This window comes from Electrophorus electricus, chromosome 3, assembly GCF_041902795.1.
Source record: "Electrophorus electricus isolate QZ-2024a chromosome 3, ASM4190279v1, whole genome shotgun sequence".
NCBI classification, from domain to species: Eukaryota; Metazoa; Chordata; class Actinopteri; order Gymnotiformes; family Gymnotidae; genus Electrophorus; species Electrophorus electricus.
Window position 1 is genome coordinate 11,652,501 of NC_137499.1, and position 20,000 is coordinate 11,672,500.

General features: G+C 48.0%; 3 protein-coding genes across 3 annotated transcripts in view; all 3 read right to left on the reverse strand.

Annotated features, from left to right (window-relative positions):
- LOC145656937 (dynein axonemal heavy chain 11-like) overlaps window positions 1-1,731 on the reverse strand; it is a 15,335-nt gene extending 13,604 nt beyond the window's left edge. The window contains exons 1-2 of the mRNA XM_081710299.1: window positions 1,309-1,731; window positions 615-738 (exon numbers count right to left, since the gene is read on the reverse strand). Coding sequence (XP_081566425.1) covers window positions 615-738; window positions 1,309-1,731 — 547 coding nt within the window. The remainder of the gene's footprint in view (window positions 1-614; window positions 739-1,308) is intronic.
- A 129-nt stretch (window positions 1,732-1,860) lies between these two features.
- LOC145653707 (dynein axonemal heavy chain 11-like) lies at window positions 1,861-17,158 on the reverse strand. The gene is made up of 35 exons (XM_081707467.1): window positions 17,027-17,158; window positions 16,402-16,518; window positions 16,097-16,183; window positions 15,615-15,773; window positions 15,367-15,450; window positions 14,266-14,424; window positions 13,818-13,940; window positions 13,563-13,685; window positions 13,240-13,464; window positions 12,851-12,942; window positions 12,072-12,198; window positions 11,667-11,822; window positions 11,137-11,262; window positions 10,845-10,952; window positions 10,402-10,533; window positions 10,164-10,324; window positions 9,869-10,025; window positions 9,627-9,772; window positions 9,126-9,242; window positions 8,005-8,143; window positions 7,800-7,892; window positions 7,513-7,707; window positions 7,125-7,202; window positions 6,796-6,928; window positions 6,505-6,632; window positions 5,386-5,534; window positions 5,093-5,243; window positions 4,840-4,971; window positions 4,546-4,719; window positions 4,178-4,382; window positions 3,312-3,477; window positions 3,094-3,196; window positions 2,662-2,901; window positions 2,239-2,400; window positions 1,861-2,058 (listed from the first exon to the last, which is right to left on the reverse strand). The coding sequence occupies exons 1-35, from the start codon at window positions 17,156-17,158 to the stop codon at window positions 1,861-1,863; spliced, it is 4,977 nt and encodes a 1,658-aa protein (XP_081563593.1).
- A 260-nt stretch (window positions 17,159-17,418) lies between these two features.
- The window catches only part of LOC145653708 (dynein beta chain, ciliary-like), a 4,224-nt gene continuing 1,642 nt past the window's right edge, over window positions 17,419-20,000 (reverse strand). Inside the window, exons 4-6 of the mRNA XM_081707474.1 lie at window positions 18,802-19,131; window positions 18,331-18,585; window positions 17,419-17,592 (exon numbers count right to left, since the gene is read on the reverse strand). Coding sequence (XP_081563600.1) covers window positions 17,419-17,592; window positions 18,331-18,585; window positions 18,802-19,131 — 759 coding nt within the window. The remainder of the gene's footprint in view (window positions 17,593-18,330; window positions 18,586-18,801; window positions 19,132-20,000) is intronic.

Sequence of the window (20,000 nt, forward strand, 5' to 3'; positions counted from 1 at the left end):
GTTAGTATGATGTATGTGGGCAGTGGTACCGGACGCTAACATGTCGTTAGTATGATGTATGTGGGCAGTGCTACCGGACGCTAACATGTCGTTAGTATGATGTATGTGTTCAGTGGTACCGGACGCTAGCGTGTCGTTAGTATGATGTATGTGGGCAGTAGGACCGGACGCTAGCATGTCGTTAGTATGATGTATGTGGGCAGTGGTACCGGACGCTAACGTGTCATTAGTATGATGTATGTGGGCAGTGGAACCGGACGCTAACGTGTCGTTAGTATGATGTATGTGGGCAGTGGTACCGGACACTAGCTTGTCGTTAGTATGATGTATGTGGGCAGTGGTACCGGACGCTAACGTGTCGTTAGTATGATGTATGTGGGCAGTGGTACCGGACGCTAATGTGTCATTAGTATGATGTATGTGGGCAGTGGTACCGGACACTAGCTTGTCGTTAGTATGATGTATGTGGGCAGTGGTACCGGACGCTAACGTGTCGTTAGTATGATGTATGTGGGCAGTGGTACCGGACGCTAGCGTGTCGTTAGTATGATGTATGTGTTCAGTGGTACCGGACGCTAGTGTGTCGTTAGTATGATGCATGTGGGCAGTGGTACCGGACGCTAGCATGTCGTTGATCAGCACGAGGAATCGCTCGTCGGGGATCTGAGCGTCCGTGTGCAGGAAGACTGTTCCAATGTTCTTCACCCCCACCTTTATGTACAGAGCACCTATATCACTCTACATGGAGAGACAGAGAGAGGGAGGGAGAGACAGACAGGTTTACTTAGGATCTGGACAATAGCTCGGCCTTGTGTTTGAGAGTGTGAGTGACTGTGTGTGTGTGTGTGTGTGTGTGTGTGTGTGTGTGTATGGGTGTGTGTGTGTGTGTGTGTGTGTGTGTGTGTGTGTGTGTATGGGTGGGTGTGTGTGAGTGACTGTGTGTGTGTGTGTGTGTGTGTGTGTATGGGTGTGTGTGTGTGTGTGTGTGTGTGTGTGTATGGGTGTGTGTGTGTGTGTGTGTATGGGTGTGTGTGTGTGTGTGTGTGTGTGTGTGTGTGTGTGTGTGTGTATGGGTGTGTGTGTGTGTGTGTGTGTATGGGTGGGTGTGTGTGTGTGTGTGTGTGTGTGTGTGTGTATGGGTGTGTGTGTGTGTGTGTGTGTATGGGTGTGTGTGTGTGTGTGTGTGTGTGTGTGTGTGTGTGTGTGTATGGGTGTGTGTGTGTGTGTGTGTGTGTGTGTATGGGTGTGTGTGTGTGTGTGTGTGTGTGTGTGTGTGTGTGTGTGTGTGTGGGTGGGTGAGTGTGTTACCCGCAGGTCGTTGATCTCGTAGCCTTTGCGGAGTGTGATCTGGAACACCTCCAGCATGCTGAGGAACGCAGCCAGACGGCACAGGCTCTGTTTGCCACTGCCCCCCACCCCCACCAGCAGGGCATTACCCACCGGAGCCTCCAGGACTCGGCTGATCCTGCAACTGCACGCGCACACACACACACACACACACACACACACACACAACAGCCAAAGCACAACAAATCTAATACAATACTGCGGTAATTTAATGGATAGGAAACGGTTGGATGGATGGATGAATGGATGGATGGATGGATGGATGGATGGATGGATGGATGGATGGATGACCAAATTACCATTGATGTGGATAGATGGATGAACAGATAAATACATGGATGTATGGATAAATAGAATAATGGATAAACAAATAAACAAATGCATGTATGAACTAATGGAATGAGGAAGTGTTGAACACGGAGTACTGAATGTAGTTCAGTACGGAGTACTGAACTAACGGAATGAGGGAGGGATGGAGGGACGGTTGAACGGAGGGATGGGCAGATGAAGGCCTCACACGTGCTGCATGGCCTCCTCAAACAGCACCAGGTTCATGCTGGCATGCATCTCGTTGTAGAGCTCCAGCGCCTCACTCAGGGTCTTCTGGAGCTTCTCCCAGTCGCTGACGCGGGCGTAGCGCGGCTCCCCCATGCCGTGAGCAAAGTGGGAGTAGACCAGGGGGTGGTGAATGAAGATCGACTCGTCTATTCCCTGAGAGAGAGAGAGAGAGAGAGAGAGAGAGAGAGAGAGAGAGAGAGAGAGACAGTCATATACAATACAACCACAGTACCGCATAATAACACACATGCACTGTGAACGTACATCCCCCAGATGACCACCAGGTCTCGCTTCCTGGTTCGGAGCAGAGACGGGAGTGTGTGAGTGCCTCACCTCCAAGTATCTCTTGCCGGTGTCCAGTAGAATCTTGGTGAAGAGCTCGACATCCTTCTCCTCCATCAGTTTATCAGAGTACACGCGAGAGGATTCATGAATCCAAAGGTGCACCAGGTCTATGGGGTATCGTACACTCTCAGGCGAGGCAAAGAGAATCCCCTGTACACACACACACGTTCAAAGTACACGCATGAATACACACATGAAAATTCACAGAACACACGCACATTCACCATATACACACAGAAACACACACACACAATACACACACACTGTTTAAGGGATGTTTTCTTACAAAGCCAGAATTCTCCCTAGGTTCCACTGACCATACACATAGAGGGTCAACACACAACTGAACCGGCGTGTGTCCACATGCGCGTGAACTCTGACCTGGCACCGAGGCCCGGTGTGGCCTCTCACCTGGAAGACGTTGGAGATGTCCCTCAGGTTGAACAGGTAGTGGAAGCGCACGGCGGTGGGCAGGAAGTTCTGCGTCATCTTCTGGTGCAGGCAGATGGCGGCCTGGACGAGGGGGTCAGCCGCACGGCTCACTCCGTAACTGTAGCCACCCTGCTGGAAGTGAGCGCCCAGGATACTGCTGTAGATGGTACTGAGGGCCTCCGAACGCGGGAAGTTCACGGCAAACACAGAGAAATGCCTCTGAGGGAGGGAGGGGGAGAGAGAGAGAGAGAGAGAGAGAGAGAGAGAGAGTGGAGAGAAACAGATTTAATGTTCTTCAGTACCTTCCTACTCTTTCTTCCTTTGCCATGACAAAAATGCACCTCGAACTGAACTGAATTAAATAATGGGGTGGGAGTTGCAAGGGGTGGCTGAGGGTTTGCTAAAGGTTACCTGCAGCCGAGGGTTTACAGAGAAGCTTCCAGCTGTTGGGTTCATGCAGGTAACATACTGACAGTTATGAATGTCCTTCAGGACCAGCCTCTGCCGGTCATACCTGATAAACACACACACACATCCCACTGGGGTGTTATTTACCAAATATTTACTCACAAGTTTTATTCCCCATACTTACCTTTATATGTCTTAACTATAAAAGTGTACACACACACCAGTGGGAGTAGTCGAGGTGTTGTCTGATGAGTGTGTGTGGCTGGACTGTCCCATAGGCGTCCACCTCTGGCATGTTCAGATCATCTATGAAGTAGATGAGCTTCTTGGTTCCAGGAGGAGCAAAGTTGCGTCCTGCCTTCTTCTCCAGCGGCTTTTCCAGAACACCTGCCGGCGAACGCAGAACACAGAACTCAGAATGCAGAAAACAAAACTCAGAACACAGAAGGCAGGACTAGTCCAGGAGCTGGTGAAAACCAAGTTCAAAAGAAGTGTGTGTTAGATGTTTCAGCTGTGAAGCTGACCTGCTGACACTCCTACAACTGATCCTATCGGGAATATTGTCATGTTGCTCCTTATACTATTGATTACATCAAATTATGAGAGTTAAATTATTTTAATGACAATTTTCACTAATGTACTGTTTTCAGTCAAATCAGTCTTTTGGACATTCTCCACCACAGCACTTCACATAACAGAGCACAGGATCATGAATTCAGAATCCGTTATAATACATAATTATAAATGATAGGAATCTGTATTGTTTTTGTTTTTAACCATTTTACCAGAGGGTGGTGGCTTTTTTTGTCATCTTATGTTGTTCAAAATGTGGGAATACATTTGTGAAAGTCATCAAAATCAAGAAGATCTCCAATACGTGAACCTCTTCCAGTCTGACCCTTTGCAGAGAGAGAGATGGTCAGGCCAGGTCCCAGTACTGGCCCAGACGCAGGGGTCAGCACTGAGAAGACATGTGACCCACAGGAAGAGCTACTCACTTACTCACTCACTGCTCAAAACCATCTTCCCTTGCTACCTCTGACTGTGTCAGGTCCGTGTGTTTGTGTGTGTGTGTGTCTCCACTCACGCTGTAGCATGGCTGAGGTGGTGTAGTAGTTGAAGGGCACCTTGGCCACCATGACCTGGTCCCTGTGTTTGGAGATGGTGTCCCACATCAGCATGCTCTTCCCTACGCCCGCTCCACCCACCAACATCACCGCCTTGCCCTTCTGCACGAGCACCTCCACCAGGTACGCCAAGCAGGCTGTTTCAGCTGAGTGCACGAGGACCATCTGTGTGCAAACACAGACATACGTTCACATGCAGTCCCCTGCAATCTTCAGTTGGAATCCGATTCACTTTCCCATTCCTTTCACTATTTTAGAGTGAGCACAGCTCCTTGTTTGCATGTGTATGCGTGAGTATGTGTACACACGGGCTTGGATGTGAGCGGACCTGCAACGGGACATCCGTCTCCAGCTCAAAGGCGGGTGTGAGTTCCGTCCACGGCGTGAACTTCTTGGTGTTGGGGTGGATGTAGTAGTCGAACACAGTGCCATGGGAGGGGAACTTCACTGTGCGCATCTCTTTGGCCCACCAGCGACTGAACGCAGCACGATAGTCTTTCAGCTGAGAGAGCAAGATGGAGAAAGAGATGGAAAGGAAGAGAGAGAGAGAGAGAGAGAGAGAGAGAGAGAGATGAATGGAACGTATGGTGATTTGAAGGAAATTCACTACCAGAAGACTCACATGGTCTTGGAAGAGAGCGCCACCGAAAGCCCAGACACAGGCGAACACGAAGTACATCTCATAGAGCTCACGAGGCGAGTCTGCTGGAGTGTTGTCCTCTGTCAGCAGACAGTCCAGCAGGCAACACAGAGTCTACCCCACACACACACACACGGCAGCGTATAAGGGTTTTAGGTATAGGGGTGTGTGGGTGTGTGGGTGTGTGTGTGTGTGTGTGTGTGTGTGTGTGTGTGTGTGTGTGCACCATGCACACCTGCACCATGCTCATCTCAGGAATAGGTGTGATGGTCTTTAGGTTGCACCGGACTTGCTCTAAACAGTAGGGCACGTACTTATCAAACAGGATGGACAGATTCGCACGTTCTGATTGGGCCTGGCGAGTGTCAATCCAACTCGTTACATACCTGAAATACAAAAGAGGATTTACTGAGTGTCTGGGACACACGTGTACAGGCACTGAGTGTGAGGAGTATAAGCTGCACTGCTTGAATGTGCTTGAATGTGCTTTCTTTAGGCAGAGATCACCGGTTCACGCCTGTCACTCACGAGCTCCATCCCAGGTCCTGGGGGTTGACGTAGAGTATGCCTGCCCTAGATACAGTTGCTGGGGTGGCGGCCTTGAGGTGGCTGATCTCAAACAACAGCCGCATGGAGGGCGTCAGGGAGATACGCTCGTTACTAGCCAGGGTCAGCACCTTATGTACACACATGTACACACACACACACACACACACACACACACAGGTATATACACATGCAAAGAGGTATACACACACACAGGCATACACACATGCAAATGCGCACGCACATACACACATACACACACACACCAGAAAAATGTCCTCATTACTTGCCAGCACCTTACACACACACACACACACACACACACACACATACATATGCACCCACATATGCACAAGAACATACTAATATAAATACTGTGAACTTTAAGAAACATAAAAGTTACAATTCATTCAAAATTCAAAATTACAAAATTACAAAAATTCAAAATTACATTCATTCACCTCAGGAATACATCTGCAACTTTCTCTCAAAAAACTCAACAATCTTTTATCTCAACTTGTCTGGACTATTTTAACACTTGTCTTTCTAGCAAAGAACTCCACCACAAGATCTCCACCTCTAGATCTCCACCACTAAAACTCCTCCTCTAGACTTCTACTTCTAGGATTCCGTTTAATGACGTTCACATGCCTCCATGGTCTGATCCCACTGTACCTCTCAGATCTACATCAGTTCCGTGCTCATGTTCCGGGCTTCAACGCATTTACCTGATGCTTTTATCCAAAGCGACTTACACAACACCCTGAGACCTGAGGACCGTCTAGACCCACTGAAGAGAAACGGCGAAACCCACCTCTTCAATTTAACTTTGAAGTCATCTTTTATTTTTCTCTTAATTCATTTTACTTCGTGTTTTGTTGTTCTTTGAATACATTTTAAACAGAAAATAAAATTTGAACTAATTTTATTGTATTGCCTTATCTTAATTTTTCAATTTCATTTTATCCTGGTGTAAACTTTTGTTAACCACTACGTAATCCTTGTTTACAAGTTTATTATTTGTATAATAATTAGTAGTACGTAAACAGAGGTGTATACTTGTAAAACAATGCAGGTTACACGTCAGATCTACCAGCTGACCTTGTTATCGTCCATCACTGTGTTGAGAGATTCTATCCATTTTGGGTCGATGTCACCATCCAGTACAATCCACTTTGGACCATCGTGGGACAGAGCAGACAACTCTCTCATGGTTGAAGAGAGAAGACCTACAAAGTTGCACACATACACACACACACACACACACACACACACACACACCTGTTGAACACCCATGTACACAAAAAACAGCAATGTAAAGAAGTTGTATATGTATATGCTCATACATCCAAGAAAACACACACACACACACACACACACACACACACACACCATCTTTCCATTCTCGTGTGGCAGGGTGCAGGAAGCCGAACAGCTCATCGGTCGTCACAGCTTTGGGGTTGATGTCACTCCACATGGCTTTCAGCTTCATTCCTGCATACGCCCTGTGCAGCGTCTTCAAAATCTGACCAAAACCGAATGGAACCGTTCAGAGCCACGATCACTGGGCAACCCCGTCCACACCTGGCCTGGTCCGAGCTGGTCCGAGCTGGTCTGAGCTGGCCCAGGTTGGCCCAGCTTGACACAGGTTGGCCCAGGTCGGCCCAGGTTGGGCCAGCTCGGGCCAGATTGGCCCTGGACTCTCAGCAGTTTGTCCCTACCTGGGTCTTGCCTGTTCCAGCCGCGCCAACCACGAAGACGGAGTGTCTCACAGCCAACAGCTCCTCCAACTGGGTCACCTGCCGACAGAGCAGCAACACGGGGGTCTTATCCACAAAGGGGTAGCACGGGGGTGGGGGCAGTTGTCATGTGACAGAGGAGACTTGCCAGATTGGTGGGAATTGTCTAAAACTAAAACAGAGTGAAAAATCCAAAGACACAATCACCAATTTAATCAGCCAATGAAGTGGAAAGGTGATGAGAAGAACAGCTCGGTCAGTGGGCGTGACCGGACCGGACCGGGTTTGGCTGTGTGTTCAGTTCCGCCGCCCGCACCTGCGTGCATTTGTGATCGCGGTATTCGCGAGTGGAGAGGAAAAGCAGGTCGACCTTGAGCATGAAGTTCTCCTCGGGCTGCAGATGCAGCTCGCTGATGGCCCAGCGCACGTGCTGCTCCAGACGTGCCCCGCACGTGCGTGCGGCCTCCAGCAGGGGGAAGAGTTCACTGATCAGGCCCAGAAAGATCGGCACGTCCCTCGTGACCAGCTTGGGCAGGTTGAAGTCCCGCAGGGCTCTCATCAGGACCTTAGTGACGCGCCACAGAGACGTTATCACAAGTCTGTCACGGCTGCACGACTCAATTGAGAAAGCGCTGGAAACTCAGTTCCCATGAGCACCTGCTCCTCTGGGTTGCTCCGATCCTCCCTTTTCAGTGACCCAGCAACAACCAAGACTGACTTTATTGCCCGCAGACCCCAGTCATAGTGATCCTGTAAAATCAAAGCCAATCAAGATGAGTGTGTGTATGTGTGTGTGCGTACGTGGTGTGTGTGTGTGTGTGTGTGTGTGTGTGTGTGTGTGTGTGTGTGTGTGTGTGCGCACCTGCTGGGACAGCAGTCCTCTGCAAAGTGTGTACAGGCTGATGAACTTGCGTGCCAGCATGCGCGCCTCCAGGAAGCCCTCCGCCACCAGCATGATCTCACAGATCAGCCCGAAGTCAGGAATCACCATGGCACACGGCCTGATTCACACACACACACCACACACACGCGTCCGCACACACACCACACACGCGCACAAAAAGAACACAATTGATTTGATATTAATTCCACTACCTTACGTCAACAATGCAGGGGTGGAAATACAAACCACTGCACTGAGGAAAAGAGAGAGACAGATGGAGCTATAGATTCTGAGACAGAAGAATGGACAAACACAGGAGGAGAGACAGAGGAGAGACAGAGGTAGAGACAAGAGGTAGTGACAGGAGGAGAGACAGAGGTAGAGACAGAGGTAGAGATAGGAGGAGAGACAGGAGGAGAGACAGAGGTAGAGACAAGAGGTAGTGACAGGAGGAGAGACAGAGGTAGAGACAGAGGTAGAGACAGGAGGAGAGACAGGAGGAGAGACATAGGTAGAGACAGAGGAGAGATAGGAGGAGAGACAGGAGGAGAGACAGAGGTAGAGACAAGAGGTAGTGACAGGAGGAGAGACAGAGGTAGAGACAGAGGTAGAGACAGGAGGAGAGACAGAGGTAGAGACAGGAGGAGAGACAGAGAGAGACAGGAGGAGAGACAGAGGTAGAGACAGGAGGAGAGACAGAGGTAGAGACAGATAGAGACAGGAGGAGAGACAGGAGGAGAGACAGGAGGAGAGACAGAGGTAGAGACAGGAGGAGAGACAGGTAGAGACAGGAGGAGAGACAGAGGTAGAGACAGATAGAGACAGGAGGAGAGACAGAGGTAGAGACAGGAGGAGAGACAGGAGGAGAGACAGAGGTAGAGACAGGAGGAGAGACTGAGGTAGAGACAGGTAGAGACAGGAGGAGAGACAGACGTAGAGACAGGAGGAGAGACAGAGGTAGAGACAGAGCTAGAGACAGAGCTAGAGACAGGTGGAGAGACAGGAGGAGAGACAGAGGTAGAGACAGGAGGAGAGACAGGAGGACAGACAGTTGCAGAGGCGGGTCTGGATCCAGAGGAATGGAGGAGATGGTGTGGAACCTGAAGAGCGCCTTGAGGTTCTCAGGCAGTTCAGCCCTGCCGGCGTAACCAGGGTTGAGAGTGATGAAGAGGCCCACGGTCGGCTTCAACTGGATCTCCTCACCCAGGAAATGGAACCTGACCAGGACAAAAGAACAGGACGTGAAGCCCACATGGTAAGTGCCTGGCAACACATGTGTGTCTCATGAAGGTGGAAAGCTTGTTCATGTCAGACATGTAAAATACATACAAATAATCTCATTCCACATAACCATGTATAAATGACCTCACTTCACATAAACATGTATATATGACCTCACATCACATAAACATGTATATATGACCTCACGTCACATAAACATGTATAAACGACATCACTCCACATAAACATGCATAAATGACATCACTTCACATAAACATGCATAAATGACCTCACTCCACATAAGCATGTATAAATGACCTCACTCCACATAAGCATGTATAAATGACCTCATTCCACAGTCCAAGCTATGCTGGTCTGACCTGTGTTTCTTGTTGCGAACAGCATCTTGGATGGTTTTGACCTGCACGGCAACCACAGATAAAACCTCCACGGAGATCCTGTTGAACTCGTCGAAGCAGCCCCACACTCCTGTCTGGGCCAGGCCCTTGTAGATATTACCTATGGACTGAGAGGGGGCACCAGCATTATTCACCATCAACAAACCTGTGCTGGAGAAGATGAAGGCTCAACGTTCAGGCCTGTAGCGCTATTCGCTGCCCACCTTGTAGTCCATCTGCTCAGAGCAGTTGAATACATAGACCATAATGCCAAGCGAACGGCCCAGGTCCTTGGTGGTCTCTGTCTTGCCGGTGCCGGCAGGGCCAGAGGGGGCCCCACTCATCGTCAGATGGAGGGATTGAGTCAGGGTGATGTAACATCTGCAGAATCATGGAGGAGTCAGTGTGTGAACGCATGCTGGTACCCCGTTATAGTGTGTGTGTGTGTGTGTGTGTGTGTGTGTGTGTGTGTGTGTGTGTATGTATGTGTGTGTGTGTGTGTGTATGTGTGTAACTAACCGATCAGTGAGTGGTGTTATAACCAGCCGGTTGGTGTTTCCCAGGTACTCGTATAAAAACTGAAACTGCGCGTCGCAGATGTTAACGTAGCAGTGCTCCATCTGCTCGTCCCAGCGATGCCGTAACTGGGACAACCACGCGAATGCCTGCCCGTTCGTCACCTAGGCAACAGACACCACCATGTCATCCCGTTCTGGAGCTCTCCACTGTTAAGAGCTGTGCCACAGAGGGCGTTTACCTTCTGCGCGATGAGTTTGGCCACCACGTCGCGCGCGTGAACGTCGATGGTACAGAGGGTCATGATTTTGTGCCGCTCGCCAGGGCTCAGCTCCCCCAGGAGCATGTTAATCAGAGAGTTCAGCTGGCTGATCTGAAATCAGCACAGCGCAGCCGCGCAACGGCAGACAGTCACCACGCCGTCTGCTGTTCACTACGCTACAGGTAGCAAATACAGATATCAACTACATCCATGAGCTGGTCTCATTTATGCGAGTGAGTAAAGTTAAGGCTGGGACCTGGAGAGGAGTGAATGAGCGATGGAGTGTGAGACAGAGCGAAAGGGTGAATGAGTAAAATGGAGTGATAGAGTGAGGAAGTAAGTGAGTGGGGGGGATCAGTTGAGGGAGGGAGGGAGGGAGGGAGGGAGGGAGTGATCAGGTGAGGGAGGGAGTAAGTGAGTACCTGTTTTTTATTGTAGTCTTTAAGGGCTGTTTCAAAGCCTTCTTCCACACGCTGGAAGGCAATACCAACATCTGTGGCCCACCAGATCTGACTACCTGTCAGTGCCACCTGAAACACACACAGAGACAAGCACACACACATATATACTTGCACACACATATACCGCAATCAATATCTAAATACAAGAGGACAAATGACATACACACAATTAACACCCCCTGTACACACCCACATACATACCGCTGTATATACACATCAGCACACACACACACACACACACACACACACACACCTGTGCAGGATAGTCAAAGAGCCACTGGTCCCGGGGTTTGTCCTCATAGGCTGCCACTGCCTCAGAGATCTCCTTTCTTACTGTGGAGGTCATGGCCAGCTCCAATCTCCCCAGCCAACTCTCAGCCTGAGAGAGAGAAGAAGAGAGGGAGGGAGAGAGAGAGAGAGAGAGAGAGAGAGAGAGAGAGAGAGGGAGGGAGAGAGAGAGAGAGAGGGAGGGAGAGAGAGAGAGAGAGGGAGGAGAGAGAGAGAGAGAGAGAGAGAGAGAGGGAGGGAGAGAGAGAGAGAGAGAGAGAGACAGAGAGAGAGAGGGAGAGGGAGGGAGAGAGAGAGAGAGAGAGAGAGAGGGAGGGAGAGAGAGAGAGAGAGAGAGAGAGGGAGGGAGAGAGAGAGAGAGAGAGAGAGAGGGAGGGAGAGAGAGAGAGAGAGATGTTCTTTCCTGTATCATTTAATTTAGTGCACAAGAGTTTGTATGACAGTGTTCATGTGAGTGCGTGTAAAGTGTGTAGAGAGGTCGTGCGAGTGTGTTACCTGTCCCTCACACACACAGGGCTCAGAGAAATGCACATACTCGCGCTCTCTGCTGTACATCCCCACGGCAACCTCAAACCTTCCCTCCTCTTCTTCCTCACATCTGAACCTCAGATCAGCCAGATTATCAAAGAGTTTCAGCAGGTGTCGCGTAACCTACACACACAAACACCTTTACACACCCAGTAGTAGGTGGCGATACTGAGCCATTAGAACTTCCCTAATTTGAGTTGATCTTGGAGGTTGTTTTTTGTGGCTAGTGTGTAGGGGAGATCCCAGCGATTAGGTGTTTGTCTACATAAAAATTCATTTTAGCATCTTGACATACACGCTACTGCACACTCTGAAGTCCTGTGTAACAGACATACACTGCACACAGTACTAGTGTGAGGAATTGTGGGCTACCTGTCTGGGCTGCATTCCCTTGGAAACAATCTCCAGCAGATCAGCACCAGAAACAAAATAGAAGCGCGGAAACGTCAGGCGCTTTGTTTCCAGATACTCAGCCAGAGCCTTCTCACACACACACAACCTAGAGAGACACACACACACACGTGCACACACACACACACGCGCGCGCACACACACACGCGCGCACACACACGCACGCACACACACACGCGCACACACACGCACGCACATGCACGCACACGCACGCAAGCACACATGCACACACACATACATACATACGCACACACACGCATATACACACACACACGTGCGCACACACATACACACGCGCACACACATACACACACACACACACATCAACCATCAGGACATAGAGCATTCCAATAAATTAATTAAATGATTGCATTTACATGATGCTTTCTATTTAAATCAACTTACAATTATGACTGAACACAACTTGAGTAATTGAGGGTTAAGGGTCTTGCTCAGGGGCTCAACATTGGAAACTTGGCAGCGGTGGGGCTTGAACCAGCAACCTTACTAGTCAAGTACCTCAAACACTGACCTACCACTGATTAATAATATAATGCTTAATATTTAATGCTTGATAATCACTTGTTTGCAGAACACACAGAAATACAAACACACACACACAAACTATCAGAGCAGCAAGCATTCCAATTAACTAATTAAATAATTAATTAAATAATCTTTAAAAATTAAATTAACACACGTACACACACACACACACACACACACACACACACACACACCTTTGCTGCAAGGTCTCAAGTTTCTCCAGGTAACCTGGCTGGTTGGTGACTTCTATCACATTTGCCATTTGGACAACAGTCATCATCAGCCCCTGGTAACAGCCACACCAACACACACACACACACACACACACACACACACACACACACACACACACACACACACACACACATACACAGTACATATACTGTAGTACACAAAAAACCAAAACATAAATCCACACATTTCTAATAAGAGGATCCCAAGGTTACCTGGGCGACGTAATCATGCAAACGTTACGCTACGACTGCACACACAGATTCAGAAGAGAACACTGCACACTCCGCGCAATGATGTATTGTATGTTACAGTACAGGTGGATCCCCAGAAGTCACGTGACCAGCAGCACCTGGAAGTCGTGCTGGATGAGAGCGAAGCGCTCGGCATCCTGGGCCAGCTGACTGCGGATGTCCTCCGAGTTTGTGAAGATGCCCTGCAGGTGAGCCCAGGTGCGCTGCACGGTCAGCCACGCGCCCATGACCAGGTCAGCCAGCAGGAGGCGCCGCTGCCAGCCGCTCACCTCCGCAAGGAAGTACTCAACGTGCTTACTCATCAGGATGTTCTGCAGCTGTACCTGCAAAACACACACACACACAGTGGTTGTTACGCATTGCTGGAAAAGCTATCCTTCTGGTTGTCTGGTGATTGTTAAGATGGTAATCTGAACTCCACCTGGTTGTCCTCTAGTGTCTCTATCAGATTCTCATCTGCTTTGAGGAGAGGGATTCCAGTACTGGGATGGGTCTCATATGACAGAGACATCATGGACCATGTCTGACTGATCTCGGCCAGAACCTACGGAAATAAGCACAAGCACACACACACAGTGTGTGTGTGTGAGTTACTGCCCTGAAGTTATTTTACTAAATGTCCTGGATGGTGTGAGGGATTTGATCTCTTTAGGTCTTTATCTCATGTTGTTTGCACCTTCTCAATGGCTGACTCTTTGACAGCTTTGTCCACAATATTCTTCACTTCTTCCTCCACACGGTGGAGCTGCAGCTCCAGAAGATCACCCAGAGTGGTGTTCTCATCCATCATGAAGCTCACCTACAGACAGAGGGACGGAGAGAGAGAGAGAGAATACTGGGCTAAAGTAAGGACTCATATCGTGCATTATATGCAAAATAATCTGTTCATATCTGAGTCTAGCCCTGAGTTTAACCCTCTGCACTGACCTCTACAGCAACTAGATCTTGTGTTGTAAAGGTGCATGTTTTGGTGTGAAGTTAAGCTTGTGGCAATCCAACGTTAGTACTAGATCGTGATTGTGAAGGTCGTCTGTGTACTGTACTATCAGGGACACGGTGATATTGTGTCATGTTACTGTGGTGTGAGGGTTGCAGGGAGGTTGTGTTGCCGGCGGATACAATACCCCGGTAGTGCGCACCAGCTGTCTCCAGTGCCTCTCTCTGACTGCCGAGTTCTGCAATTCATTCACAGCCCTGAGTGATGTCAGCATGTTCTTAACAGTCGACTCCAGACCAGTGTAGACATCCCACACACGGACCTCCTTATCGAGAGTCTTCATCTCCTGCACACATACACAGCTAGTAAAATTTACATCTACCACACACACACACACACACACACACTTTTACTAAAATCTACATCTACCAAACACAAACACACAATGTTACTAAAATCTACATGTACCAAACACACATACACACACACACACTCACATACACAATGTTACTAAAATCTACATCTACCAAACACACACACACACACACACAGACACTCACACACACACTCACACACACACAATCACACACACACTCACACACACACTTACACACACACACACACACACACACACATACACATCTAATGCCCTGACTCCCACCACCCTTATCCACAGTCTTTATCTCCATACTCTGCAGGTTCTGAATTGAACTGACATTGCCTACCCTACATAAATTAATTAAGTATGTACACCGTCCTTCGAAAGTGTCGGACTGAAGCTCAGAGGTTTGCAGTCACTGTCTGCAATAATGTAAAATCCATTTAGTTCTCTCTCTCTCTCTCTCTCTCTCTCTCTCTCTCTCTCTATATATATATATATATATATATATATATATATATATATATATATATATATATATATATATATATATAAATCATGACATTATGATGCTAGAATTGTGCAAATTAATAGGTTTCATATCATTTGTAGGAAAGGTAGATGCAGAAATTTACGCATATCCATCCACCTATCCAATTATACAGTGCTGTAGATGTATATAATCAACAATGATCATTTAATAAAATTATATCTTTTTGCTAATTGTATTCGCAAAGCTGTGATCAGTGCAAAATGTATTTTTATTTCTATCTATTTATCGGTGCAGTATATATATTTTCAGACTTTTTTTTTTTTTATAAAGCCATTGCCACAGAACAGTAGCTGTAATATCTGTCCAAACGCTATACAAAAGCTATACAAATATAAATATCTACACAAAAGCTGCACCTTAGCAAATCTCCGGAGCTCCATATCCATCTGCTCCACGTTGATCTCCTTCCATGGTGTCTTAGTCCAGGCCCAGATGCTGGACTACATTTCCCATCATGCACATGGAACACAAGTCAGTGGTTGTGATAAAGAATGGCCTTGTCAAAATATACTAACACTGTGATGTTTGTTTCCTAGGAGTCATAGAGGGAGGAGGGAATATGCCTTTACTGTGACATGGAAAACCGGAGGTGTGTACGCAATACCTTGACAAATATGACCATGTCCCAGACTGCTTTGACTAGCCTGATATCAGAGCGGCACTGCCGGAGCTGTTTGTAGTCGGGGAAACCGACCTCAAACAGATCTGCGGATTCCTGCAGCACACACATTTCACTCTCCAACTGAATCACTGCACGGTTTGTCTAGATATGCACAGTCACGCACACACACACACATACACACACATACACACACATACACACAAGCAGACATAAACCGAAAACCCAGGATACACACTGAAACATTTAAAGCAGCCCATCAGTTTCTGTGCACTACTGAGCAAACAATGATCCACAGAAATTGTGCCTAAGATCATTTAATTGGTTCATTCAAAACAGATAATATGTTATTAACTTAAAATTGAATTCAGTTTAATTAACACTGACAAGCCACACTACAAAGACACACATGCCATGCACCATAAACGTATTTTATTCAAATGCAAGCAGGCACAGCAGAGCTGTACCTTATCGATGAGTTTGTATGGGTTATCTGTGCTGATGAAGAAGAGAGACTCCTTACAGAACTGCTCTCGAAACTCGTGCTGTTTAATCTACATACAGAGACCAGTAGAGAGAGACAGTAGTTTCACACTCAACACTTTTAAATTACAACAGTACTCATAATACGCGTGTAAAGAGTGTGAGAATTTACAGCTGACAGTGGAATTTAGGACACTTAGCACATTCAGGGCAACTTACACTGTGTGGTTCTTGAACAAAAAAAGCCCAAAGAAAATCTAGAGACTACACTACCCACAATACCCCTTACCTCGAAGTGGACACACTTCCTGCGAATCACTGCAACTTCATTGGCCTGCAGGGGTGCGACCTCGTGTTTTACGGTGAAGGCAACTTTCCTTAGATTCTTCCATTTGTCAGGTAGCTCCTGAACAAGAGCACACATGAGTATGGTGAGAGCATGTGAGAGTATGGTGAGAGCATGTGAGTATGGTGAGAACAGGTGAGAGTATGGTGAGAACAGGTGAGAGTTTGTTGAGAACAGGTGAGAGTATGGTGAGAGCATGTGAGAGTATGGTGAGAACAGGTGAGCGTATAGTGAGAACAGGTGAGAGTATAGTGAGAACAGGTGAGAGTATGGTGAGAGCATGTGAGAGTATGGTGAGAGCATGTGAGAGAATGTTGACAACATGTGCAAGTATGGTGAGAAAGTGAGAATATGGTTTTATCACGTGAGTATGGTGAAAGTACATGTGAGTATGTATGTAGTTATTAAAAAACACTGACACTATTTTAAGTTAGGAGAACAGTGCTCTATAATCGATTGATTTAGTTATTTCTCCACACTACGGCTTTCGCCTGTTTAGTGGAACAAGACATAAAAAGGTGTGTAGGTGTGTGTGTGGTTGTATGTGCGTGTGTGTAGGTGTGCATACCTCCAGTAGGGCGTAGACCTGTTCTGGTAGCTGTTGTCCGTAGGTCTTCAGCAGATCGCTGGTAGATTTGAGCGGTTTGAACTGTTTCTCTGTGATGTTCTGTCTGTCTCTAATTGCCATCAGGTGACGCATGATGGTCACCAGCCCAGTGTAATCACCGTCACGCACAGCCCCCCGCAAACCTCGCTCAGTGCTCTCAATGAAACTCACCAAGTCCTGCACACTGAGACAGAGAGACACAGAGAGAGAGAGAGAGAGAGAGAGAGAGAGAGAGAGAGAGAGAGAGAAGTAGAGAGAGAGACAGGAAATAAGCTAAGATGGTCCCATGAACTTTTAGGGGGCTTTTAATGGTTTAGCCTGCTGTACAGCCAGCTGGGCCCTGAGTGTGCGCGTCACCTGCTGTTGACGTGGTTGAGCAGGTGTTCTGTGAACATCCAGCTCCACCTCTTGATGATGGTGATGAGGGAGATTTTGAAAGGCTTGATGTCCACCTGAAGCCAGTCGCAGAATAGCCACGTGTCATCCAATGCCTGCACCTTCTCATACAGGCTCTGGAACTCACTGATCTACACACACACACAAACCCACGCACACGCGTACGCACACGTACACGCACAAACACGTGTACATGCACACACGCACACACACATAGGCACATACACACACACACATACACACGCACATACACGTGTACGCACACATACACACATGCACATGCGTACACGCACGCGCATGCACACATACATGCACGCACACATACGTACACACATACACGTACGCACACGCACACACGTGTACACGCACACACACGCACGCACACACACACGCACATGCGCGCATACACGGGCACACACACACGCATACACGCACACGCATGTACGCACACACACACACACGTGCACACACAAACACACATGTACACGCATGCACACACACACGTGTACACGCACACACGCACATGCACACATACACACACGCTCACGTACAGCCACACACGCACGCACACACACACACACACACATGCACATGCGCACACACACGGGCACACACACACACATACATGTACACACATACACGTACACGCACACACACACGCGCACACAAAAGACAAACAATGGAGCATTTTGTTTTGTGATTTTTGTAACATTTACAGCATTCGGTGTTATACAGAACATCCCAGTTATCAGTATGAGAGTGTGACTCGTGAGATCCCTTAGCACCTAGTGACCTCCAGCGGCATATACGATATACTTAAAATGCTGAAAAACAAGATGTTTGTGTGTGCTTATTTTTCTAACACGTACTTGATCTTTAAAGTTGTGTAGTTTAGGAGGGTTCTTGGCCAGCTCATAATCGGCATACAGCTCCGCTTCTTCAGTGGAGAGGGCGTGGCCGTAGAGAAGGAACTGCCGCATAAATTCCTCCCTGTCTCCGGTCCAGAGGTAGCGATAGGAAATGAAGGAGTTCTGGAACTCTTTGACCTTAGCAACGGCCCCGCGTGCACGGCAACGAATCAGCTGAGCTAATTCGGATAACTCCGGCACTTGGTCTATATCCACCTGCAGGGCATCACAACCGCCATAATAAATATAAATATGCATATTTAACTCATGTAAGTAAGCTCGTATCTATGAATATGCATGTACATCGTGGTGAAGAGAGAAGATTCCTGGTTCTTGGTAGATGGTAAGTAAATGTGACTTCAGTTAGTGTTTTTTAGCCAGGGACTACCATAAAAATCATACACACACACACGCACACGCACACACACACACCTGATAAGTTTCCACCTGTTTGTGCTTGGCAACCCTACTCATGAAGGATGCCATTTTGAAAATGTCAGCCACCATCTTATCCACAATGTCGCAGAAGTTGTCTTTCTTGGAGAGGTCAAGTGAGGGGTGAAAGGTCATGTCAGAGGTGAGCGTGAGCTGGACCTCGAACAGTGGGGTGACACACAGTGCCGGGTCTGTGTTCTCAACCAAGTACTGTAGAGAGCAGCGCACGGCACTGCAGAAGCCAGCCAGCACCACGCGGTCGACATACTCGGTGTAGGACCTCCAGGGTTCCGAGTCCACGACAGCCCCCAGGAGAACTGCATTATCCTGAGTGAGAGTGAGTGATACACAGAGAAACTTTCTCACTTAAATCCTGACAGAACAGAGGTGCTTCTATTAGGCCCAGAGACACCGAGGTTCTCACTCTCTAATTAATGAACCTCAATGGTCTCCCAATCACATCTTCCCTAACAGTTACAGTTAAGGATCTTGGAGTTGTTATGGATCCCAGTCTGTCATTCGAAGCTCATGTAAATAATATTTCTAGGATGGGGATGATGTTGGGTAACATGATGATGATGTAGTGATGGTGTGGTGTTGGGTAACAGGGGATGGTGTTAGGTAACATGGCAATGGTGTTGGGTAACAGGGGATGGTGTTAGGTAACATGGCAATGGTGTTGGGTAACATGGGGATGGTGTTCGGTAACGGCAATGTGTGGGGATGGTGTTAGATAACATGGCAATGGTGTGGGGATAGTGTTGGGTAACGGCAATGGTTTGGGGATGGTGTTGGGTAACATGGCAATGGTGTGGGGATGGTGATAGGTAACAGGCAATGGTGTGGGGGTGGTGTTAGGTAACATGGCAATGTGTGTGGATGGTGTTAGGTAACATGGCAATAGTGTTAGGCAACATGGTGATGTGTGGGGATGGTGTTGGGTAACATGGCAAGGGTGTGGGGATGGTGTTGGGTAACATTGGGATGGTGTGTGGATGGTGTTGGGTAGCATGGGGTGGTGTTGGGTAACATGGTGACGGTGTGGGGGTGGTGTTGGGTAAAATGGTGATGGTGTTGGGTAACATGGTTATGGTGTGGGGATGGTGTTGGGTAACAGGGATGGTGTGGGGATGGTGTTGGGTAACATGGTGATGGCGTGGGGATGGTGTTAGATAACATGGGGATGGTGTTAGGTA

What these genes read in the sequence shown, in the direction of transcription:
- LOC145653707 (XM_081707467.1), bottom strand. Translation starts at nt 17,158, where the DNA reads ATGCGTCACCTGATGGCAATTAGAGACAGACAGAACATCACAGAGAAA. An exon ending in CATACAAACTCATCGATAAG is followed by an intron (nt 15,774 to 16,096) that starts GTACAGCTCTGC and finishes GTGCATATCTAG; the next exon opens with ACAAACCGTGCAGTGATTCA. An exon ending in CTGGAACAGGCAAGACCCAG is followed by an intron (nt 6,929 to 7,124) that starts GTAGGGACAAAC and finishes GGTTTTGGTCAG; the next exon opens with ATTTTGAAGACGCTGCACAG.